Source organism: Camelina sativa, chromosome 6 (genome assembly GCF_000633955.1).
Source record: "Camelina sativa cultivar DH55 chromosome 6, Cs, whole genome shotgun sequence".
Classification (NCBI taxonomy): domain Eukaryota; kingdom Viridiplantae; phylum Streptophyta; class Magnoliopsida; order Brassicales; family Brassicaceae; genus Camelina; species Camelina sativa.
The window spans coordinates 20,833,791-20,844,122 of NC_025690.1; the positions used below are offsets into that span (position 1 = coordinate 20,833,791).

The window sequence follows — 10,332 nt, forward strand, 5'->3', positions numbered from 1 at the left end:
TTTTGCTTTTTTTTTTTTTTTTTTTTTTCAGTATTCTCCTTTTTTTTTTGGTTTTCCAATTTTTATTTGATTTAATTATGATTTGTATTAGGTTAATTCTCGTGTTAACCGACAAATAAAATAATATCTCGTGTTAAAAAAACTATTCTATTGAAAATTTTAATTTATTTTGGCAATCAATCAATATTGTATATAGATTTTATTATGTAGCTATATTTAACTCTTTCAAGTACTATATATATAACTTACAAGATCTAATCAATATTAACATTTTTTAAATACATTTTGTGTTATGCCTTTTAGTTTTGTTTATTTAAAAAGTTATTTACAACATTAAATCTCAAAAAATTTCCAAAATTAACATTTCTCCAGATTTTGTTTCCTAAATATTTTACATTTCATTTCAATTAGCAATCAATATGGAAACAAAAACTATCATATATTTAACCATATATTATGTTGTGTTTTGAAGATATTCTATATCTGAATCTTTCGTAAACAAAGAAAAAAAACAATTTGATTCTCGTTTTGTTTTCTAAAATCTGTGAGCTTTGATTCTTAACGTAAGAAAAAGTTCGATTGACAATTATTTAAATATCATAATTAACATATATAAACATAATAAAAAATTAATTATTATGAATATGTAAAATTAAAAAATTAAAAAATACTATATAATGTGGTTATATAGTAGATGATTTATAAAGAGAAAATGTTGAAATTAATAAAATATTATTAAATTTGTGTTAACACGGATTAAATCCTCATTTAATTATTTAACAACACTACTAATATTATAATATTTGACATAAAATCAAATTGATTTAACTAAGATTGTATTAAATCATTAGGAAAGATGTGATTTAATCACAACGTATAATTACTGATTATGTATTTAGATTATTTATTTTTTGTTAAAATAATTAAAAATCAAAATAGAATCTCAAACACTCAACAAAACAAACTAAATATAACAAACAAATAATCATGAAATATATTGCGGATTAAAAAATAATATAAATATTTAGCCGCACAACAACTAGAAAATTTAATTATTCCTATCTTTACAAAACATTCAATATTTAACAAATAAAATAGAAATTATAATAGAAAGGGTTAAAATCTAGTTTGTTATATAAACTGTATTGTGTGGTACTAATAAAAATATCATATCAAGATCTAAACCCTAATATAGACCTCCGACGAAACCTATCTCTTCCTGGACAAGCGATTTCGCCATGGCTGAGATTTGCCTTGAGGAGGTGTCAGAGCTACAGTTCATTAATTTACAGTAACTGTATCATTATAATTCATAACCATATTCACATCCATGGTCTTGGCAATTTGTGAAATTCGTGTGGCATGTGAATATATGCTCAGAGTTGCAAGTGTCAATCGCTACATATGCATGTGGCTCATACTGCAGCTATACAAAATTTCCAACAATTTCAATGTTTAGTAAACGCACCAAAGTCATACCGTTAGAAAAAGACTCCAAGCTCATTTGACCAAGACTCTACACTTTTAAGATTACTTCTTAACTAATTGTTCTATGCCTCTTATGTAAGCTCTCAGGATATAAAAGAGACCTCTGTAATAATAGAACTTAAATGGCTGAAAATTTCCACACCTCATCTTCTCTATCAAGGCTAATATATATGGTCGTACGTCCTGGGATTAGATAGCTGAGATTAGCATAATGATAAACACTTGATTCACTTTTTTCCTTGCACTAAAAAACACTGAATCATTCTATCACCTCAAGTTCAAAGCTATCTTTTTCTTCTTCTTCTTATTCTTGCTGTCTTTGTTCAACAACACAGAGATCTTAGCAAATCCGAAGCTCTTTCTCTTTCGAGTCGCCGACCATTTTCCATTCTCTTTCCCATCACTCCTCTTGCTTACAATTTTATCACTACTGCTATTCTTTGCCAGCATCTGACCCAAGGACATTTTCTTTCTCTCGCTAGCAACATTCATATCTGAATCCTCTGCAAGAAGTAGCTTCTTGCTGAGTATTTGCCCAATTGACATTGTTGGCTTCAAGACAGGAACTGACGAAGATGATGATGACCCTTCAAAAGCATCGTATGCCAGATTCAGACCGTTTACATCCATCAGACGCGTTGTCTCTCTTTTGCTCTTGAACTTGGAAGTGTTGTTCACCGAAGAAGATAATCTTCTCCTCTGTCCATTCTCTGATGACCGCCAGTTTCGCAGCGCCTCTTCTGCTTCCATCTTTGAAGCATTTGCAGCGTCAACTCTCTCCACTGCTTCCTCCAATGCCCTCTTGCTGGTTTCAATTTCTTGAGCCGCTTCGTCTACTTTCTTAAGAACATCCGTCTTTGAAACATTCGCTTCTTCAACTCTCGACATTGCATCTTCCACTCGCTTCCTCGCCTCTTCCTCTGCATCTCTAACACTACGAGCAAGCACATCATACTCTTCAGTAGAGATAGTTACAGCCTTGGCTTTTTCAGCGTTTTTACATCCAGTAACAGCCTCAATCTCTGCGATTGCAACCGCCTCAGCAGCTCTTGCCGCTTCCTTCATCTTTCTTGCAGCCACCAACCTTATCTTAGCTGTTCTAATCTTGTCTCTCGTGCATTCAATCTCAGCCATTGCTTTCACAACTTCAGACTGTGCATTCTCTCCTGTTTCCTTGACCTCTTGAGCTTCACCGCTCAGTCTTTGAACCTCATTCAACATTCCCAACGCATTATTCTCAAGATCTTTCTCGCTGGTTTCCCCCTCCTTTCCAAATCGAACTCTCACTTCCTCTTCCTCTAAAGAAATCACCTTGAGAGACTTCTGCATAAGTCTCTCACGTGTCTTCTCAAGTGCAGCCCTCTCCTCATTCAGTTTCTTCTTCAGCTGCTCCACAGATTCGCGTATACTTGCAATCTTGCACAAATTCATCTTTGCCTGATTTAAATCCTTCAGTACCAGACCCGCTGGCTTGCTATGACCGTGAACTTCTTCTCTCAATGTATCCTCCTCATAAGCTTCATTCCTCTGCTCCAGCTTTGAGCTGAGCTTTAAAACAGTAGCTTTAGTCGCCTCAAGCTCCTTCAACACCTCAAGTGTCTCGCTTTCTTTCAAAATCAGATCGTTCTGTAGCTCAGCAGCTTGTGCTTTGAGTTCAATGATATCAGTTTCTTCCACATTTTCCTGCCACCAATGTAAGAAAGACAGAGACTTTACCTTACATATACCAATTGTAACCAACTTTGACACTTCGAACTATGATACAGAACACCAATGTGATGACTTTACGCAGCTACTACCCATAAAATCAGGTTGCAATATTGTAGGTAATGAACAAATTTCTTATAATCTCTTCATCATTATTGCTAAACATGAAAGGGAAATCAAGTATCATCATCATCATCATCATCATAATGTCGGGTTTAAAGACAGGAACCAAACATCATTAAACATCAATTCCCAAATCTGATGATAACATTTTGTCGATCCAAACAACAGCAATGTCAAGCACGCTTAATCAACTAACAACAGTAAAAACCCTAAAAATCACTTTTTCCTAGACAAAATGTAAAGAAAAGACTCTGAAACAAGTGAGGGGAGATAGAGAAAGAGAGAGTGAGAAACCTGAGAAGCTTCTGGGACTTTGTTAGGTCTCCAGAAACCGAAACCGCCGAATCGAGTGGCTGCTTCTCTCACAGACTCGAAAGGCGCTGAAGTGTCGATTTCGGCTCGGCCATTGGAGAGATCCGAGTCAGGGTTCAAACTCACCGGCTCTAACACAGTGTCGGGTTCTAGGGATTCGGCCATAGAGAAAAAAAAAAAAAAAAAAAAAAACAAAANAGCTAAAGACGAAAGAGAAGCAGAAGTAGAGAGAGTGAAGTGGAAGAGAGAGAAATGCAGAGGATGGAACCAAAAAGTCTTTTGGGTGTTGTGTTTGTAAATTGAAACTGGTTCGATAAAGGCGTGTCGGAACACACGCCACGGTCGTCTCGTCTCGTCTCGTCTCGTGTACAGTGTTGTAAAGTCACCTATCCGTTTCTGTTTTTTTAAGCAAAAATAACAATTATTTCTCCGTTTAAATTTGAAATAAGCCAAAAATTTCGCGTAGTTCCTTTACTTTAATTGAGGCACTCTCTTCTAAACTGCTAATAGTTAAAACCCATCTAAACATTTTGATTGTGATCAGATCGGCTAGAATAGAAAAGTGATCTAACAATTTTTCTAAGATTATGTGTTCTGATTAAAATAGTTATTTAAATAATAACGAAACAAATTGTTGATTAATTTCCGGTTAATTGGCAAATCGAGTCATTGGTCTCTCAATTATTTCCGGTTATTTGGCTAGTCCCTTGGTTGGACCTTTTCTCTCATAACTAAACTATGTGTGCATTTCCGTATTAACTTAGTTGGCTATGACTGATTTTTGTAAGTTAGTATGTTTGCGGAAATGACCAGAGATTATTTTTGTGTTTAAGTAAATTCATCATGTGGTCTTAGTGATTGGATGAGATACAATTTCAAGTACTTTGAATTCCAATCTTTATTGCCAAGGAAGAAGCTACGTTCGAATATGAGCTCTAGCTAACCTTACTGATAATCCGGAAAACAGTCTTGACAAACCACCAAGAAGATAGTTCGAGTAAATAATAAAATGGGGTGAAGAGTTCGAGTAACAACTTGGCAAGAATCTGAACACAAAAATATCATATTTGTTATCTTTTAGGTGAGTATTAGCTTTCATAGAAAAATATAAGTCTTGATAATAACGTGTGCCCGACACACAGGTCTTTTTGTCTACAGGATTAAACTTCTAGTACATTTTCTCACCTAAAAGGTGAAAACAAATAAAAGTGAGCTATGTAGAGTGTCGTCAAATATTTGTCCATCTTTTGTTTGATTTTTCCTCTTTTTGTTCAACCCATTAGACTAATATTTTTCATGTTGTTTCTTTCTCTTTTATCTTTGCTTTCGTCTTGTTTTCAGGAATGACTAACGCTTTCGAATGTTTTTTTTTTAAATTTCCCTTTACTTGCATTCCTACTTTATGAAACAAAAAGATTTCGATTTAATTTCGGTTTAAGCATTTGTCCGTTTTTTAATCTTAGTCATAAATGAGAAGAAAAGACAAGGAGCTAAAGTATTAGATTAGGTTAACCATAGCGTCTTGTGTATGGGCTCGTATGAAATGATATATGTATTAGGTAACTCTGTTATTTCATATTAGATTATCTTGGACAAGATTTGTATTATTTATCGGTTTATGATGGTGTGTGACTTCTGAGGATACAGTACATTGGTTTTTAGGGGGAAAAAAATAGAGTTTGAAAAAATTTGTCAATTAGGAAAAACAATCGTTGTTAGGAAGGTTCTACGAGTAAACATCATATATCTCGAATACAAATTATGTACCCCCGTCTATAAAAACATTCCTTTGAAATATATTTGGAAGTAAGATGGTTTTAAAAAAAGTCATTTGAAAATGACCAAATTCATTATTCTAGTAATATCTCGGTTTATTATTATTTTTTTTTGATGCTTAGTTTAGAAATCCAATCCACGTTTTAAGTTGATTTAAATAGTTTTACATCTCAAAAAGTTGAAACTGATCAGAGGTACAAGAAGTTCCATTCTTTGAAACTAATGATAGATTTGATCACATGTCTACACACAAATTTACATAAATCTTTCAGGTTTACAAGAGATTTATGGTTACGCCGTATTTTAGTGTAATAGAGCATGGTTATCACTTATCAAAGCTTTTAAGTATCTCCAAACAATAACAGGTTAAAATGGCTCTATGGATCCTACCTATGTAAATGTTGACACTCGTCGATGTAACATAAAGTTATGAAGAGAATAACATTGGCGCTCGCAGATTTAAATCGCTTTTTTTTTTTTTTTTTCCATATGTTGTTTTCCATGCATCTTTTTCAAAGATACAAATATTCTCTAATAAAAATCCAGACATCAACAAGAAGACGTCAGTAATAAAACATATTTTCTTACATGATGATATTATAGATAACTTGTACATAGACATAAGTTACGTTTAACATGATTCAACAGCCATATCTTTAGCGACCCTACATGAATCCACATTTGATTTCAATATCGTACAATTTCAATTTTCGTAGCACAGTTGAAATTTGTGCCGGTTATATATAAATTACTTATCAACCCCAATAATGCGAATTCAATTCTCAGAAGGAATCATGTATGTCTTGAAATAATATAAATTATAGAAAGAGAAGAATATATATGGGCAGATACTTTAGTAAGTTAAAGTCCATGCCATACAAGTGTATGGAGTTAGTTATAAGAAAATTACAGCTCGCGACAAATACAACCAAACAATAATAAACTAAAAATTATGTGCAAATAAGAATAGACAGCATAGTCAAAAGAATCGGTTAATATACTTTTATTTTTAGGATTTACGATTTATCCTTCAACAACTCTAGCTTTAGTAAAACACATGGCCTTGGTACAATACCTAATAGTCTCAAAAAGAGAGAGAAATACTATACAATATCTAATAGTCGTCTAGAATACTATAGAAGAAAACACTCAAAGCTTCTCTATATAATTCTCCTTCTACGCCTTTGCTAATTCACCATCATCTACACTCGCAACATATATTATATCTTCTGTCTTCCTCCTGAAAATATATATGGGGTTTTCTCCTTCATTTTCTTGTAGTACTCTGGGTGCCCTAATATTGGGGTGCCTTCTGCTCCAAGCATCAAACTCTAATGCTCAGTTGAGGCCTGACTTCTACTTCGGGACTTGCCCACCTGTTTTCGATATCATTTGGAATACCATCGTCGATGAACTGCAGACTGATCCTCGTATTGCAGCGAGCATTCTTCGTCTTCACTTCCATGACTGTTTTGTTCGGGTGAAGAATTTATCTCTTATTAAATAAATCCAAGGCGACATCTACTTTTACATACCATTTACGTAAACGTCTATAGAATAGAGCCTCATTTGAATTAATAAATAATGCCGTCATCTGATGTAATATATATGGCTTTTTGTAGGGTTGTGATGCATCCATCTTGCTTGACAATTCCACATCATTCCGGACAGAGAAAGATGCTGCTCCAAACGCAAATTCTGTTCGAGGGTTCGATGTCATAGATAGAATGAAAGCAGCCCTTGAGAGAGCTTGCCCGAGAACGGTGTCTTGTGCAGATATGCTCACCATCGCCTCTCAAATATCAGTGCTTTTGGTATATAAATATACCTACATGGCTTATCTCGGATGAGACTAACCGAACAATATCATGATTTTGACGTTAATGTTTAATGTTTTAAATAGTCCGGAGGTCCATGGTGGCCAGTACCGTTGGGGAGGAGAGACAGCGTAGAAGCTTTCTTCGACCTGGCTAATACAGCTCTTCCCTCTCCATTTTTCAATCTTACTCAACTTAAAGCTGCTTTTGCTGACGTTGGTCTAAACCGCGCCTCGGATCTAGTCGCTCTTTCTGGTAAAATTTTCATACTGTTTTAATATCATATTATCATAGTAGTATACGAAAAAAATAACAGCTGAAGGAGCAAATATCTAATAAATTTACAATAATAGTTCGTAAATTGAAATGGGGTGACTTATTTTCCTACAAGGAACTTAGGCTCTTAGCACAATATATATATATATATATATATAGTATTTTTTTTTTCTTTTTCTGAAGGTATAAGAATTAGTTAACATGAGTTAAGTAAGAAAACCCATTTGCTTGAAATACATGACCATTAGCTGTTGTGTTTTAATGACCGATCGAACAGAAAATTTATAAAGAGAGAAAATAAAATACAAATACAAATATCATCGAGCACGTGGTTTTGAATTATAAGAAGAGTTGTTATAACGACAAATCATGATTCATCTTTGAATCAAACATACAATGTATCTAAACGTTAATGTTTTGTCAAAATGGTAGGTGGTCACACCTTTGGAAAAGCACAGTGCCAATTCGTGACACCTCGTCTTTACAACTTCAATGGAACCAACAGACCAGACCCATCTCTGAACCCAACTTACCTCACTGAACTCCGTCGATTGTGCCCTCAAAACGGAAACGGCACCGTTCTTGTCAACTTCGATCCCGTGACTCCAAACGCTTTCGATAGTCAATACTACACCAATCTTCGTAATGGGAAAGGTCTGATTCAAAGTGACCAAGAACTCTTCTCGACTCCAGGAGCGGATACGATCCCACTAGTAAACCTATACAGCAGCGACATGTCCGTGTTCTTTCAAGCATTCGTTGACGCCATGATCAGGATGGGTAATCTTAGACCTTTGACTGGAACCCAAGGCGAGATAAGACAGAACTGTAGGGTTGTGAATTCACGAATTAGAGTTGTGGAGAACGACGATGGTGTTGTGAGTTCTATTTGATTATGCATGTTGGGGAAATATCATATATATGTAAGAAAGTATAAAATGCGTGAAAACAATTTCGACTAAATAAAAGTTCTCACGAGTTATGAGCTTTATGAAATTCTGATATGACTCGATCTTCTGATTACTATGATACAAATATACGTGGTGTTTATAACACTTCAAATTCTGATATGTACCGAAGTAACTTTTGATATAACATCACGTCGAAATTTATAATATACATTCAAATAAATTGTTGATACTTGATATATAAAATCTTAGAATTTTTTGTCCGCTAATTTGGTTATTTATAAATGAGAAGAAAAGACAAGGAGCGTAAGTATTAGATTAGGTCAACTTTTGCTAACCATAAAGTCTAGCATATGGACTCGTATGGAATTGATTGATATATGTATTAGGTAACTTTGTTAATCCAGATTAAATTATTTTGGGCAAGATTTGTATAGTTTATCCATTTGTGAAGGTGGCTTCTGACTTCTGAGACTACATTTAGGGTATTCACGGGAAACACAAGGACATGGTTTCTTTTTTGTCAAATCTTTTATTCTATAAAGCACAAATCACCTATCCAATAAAATTTCACAAATCCTTTATTCATTTGTTTCATTTAAATTGAATTAAAATAACCTAAACAAAAAATGAGATAATGAGTAAAAAAGAAATAAAGCAAAATAATTAGAACACATGAATAACTGATTCTGCAACAAATAAATCCTAAATTTGCTCGCACAATCACTACCACGTTCAAAACCGTAACACGCTCTATAACCGATTTATGTCCTATTTAACTCTCATTTTATTCAATATCTTTGCATTTGATCACCATAATTGTATTTTTTTTTTTCTTCTCAATTATCAGTTTTATCTACAATCACTGATGTCTGGAACTCGGAAGTGGTAAGCCGGTAAATCTGCAACTTGGTGTATTTCATCCAACCTATCCATGATTTCCTTTTTTAGACCGTACGTTCTCTAGATCTCTCACATAATCTCTTTTATGTAGAATTAAATCTCTAACTTTTTCACATGTATGACTATGAGAAGATAATTCCAAAGTACATGTACGTATTCTCACCATATAATGCTAAACAGTATAGCCACCATTCACTTACATTACTCCCTAGATACTTTGATTTTATGCGCAGGTTAACATAAGAAATGACGATTTCTAAATAAGTTTGTAGTCTAAGATTGTTCAGTTCCAATAAAATATACAAGTGAAGTTTAGCATTATCTTGGTTCATTTTCAATTTTTCAATCCAAAGTTGTTTGTCATATGTGTGCGCAATTCTCAAGTTGGTAAAAACAAAACTATATAGTCTTCCAATTTGCATTGAATTATTTTGGCTATGTCTTTCTCTAAACTATTTTAACACGTTAGAAAAAATCAACAAAAGTATATTATAAGATATACTTTTAAGCAAAATTAATGTATTTATCAGATTTATTTTGAGTATTACTCAATTTTTTTTTTTATGATGTTGAAATCTTTCACCATTCAAAATATTTTGTGGTAATATTATATGTATGTTAATCATTTTATTTAACTATCCTGTACGTAGTACGGGTAGGAATACTAGTATCAAATATTAGGAAAGTAGTTTGAAAAAATGTTTGCTAATTTTTTTTACTCAGAAAATGTTTGCTAAATTAGGAAATATAATCCTTTGATAGGATAAGTTCTACGAGAAAACAGAAAACTCATTCGTCTTGTATCCAATTATATACCCCAGGTATGAAATTAAAAACATTCATTCGAAACCACAACCAACTCAATTATTTACTGATCTATGTTACACGTAATTCATCTCTTACATGCATGTTTATAAAAACACTTAATTTTTTTTTAAAAAAAACTCAATAGAAACATAGCCCTGCCGGCGCATTTGGAGCCTGATAGTTTTTTTTTTTTTTTTTTTTTTTTTTTTTTTTTT

The 10,332-nt window shown here is 33.4% G+C and overlaps 2 protein-coding genes across 2 annotated transcripts; one reads left to right on the forward strand and one right to left on the reverse strand.

Annotated features, from left to right (window-relative positions):
* LOC104792637 (WEB family protein At2g38370-like) lies at positions 1,428 to 4,028 on the reverse strand. The gene is made up of 2 exons (XM_010518828.2): positions 3,613 to 4,028; positions 1,428 to 3,171 (listed from the first exon to the last, which is right to left on the reverse strand). The coding sequence occupies exons 1-2, from the start codon at positions 3,793 to 3,795 to the stop codon at positions 1,756 to 1,758; spliced, it is 1,599 nt and encodes a 532-aa protein (XP_010517130.1). The 5' UTR covers positions 3,796 to 4,028; the 3' UTR covers positions 1,428 to 1,755.
* LOC104792638 (peroxidase 22) lies at positions 6,592 to 8,495 on the forward strand. The gene is made up of 4 exons (XM_010518829.2): positions 6,592 to 6,886; positions 7,029 to 7,220; positions 7,310 to 7,478; positions 7,932 to 8,495. Exons 1-4 carry the CDS (start codon positions 6,659 to 6,661, stop codon positions 8,390 to 8,392), a joined length of 1,050 nt encoding a protein of 349 aa, XP_010517131.1. The 5' UTR covers positions 6,592 to 6,658; the 3' UTR covers positions 8,393 to 8,495.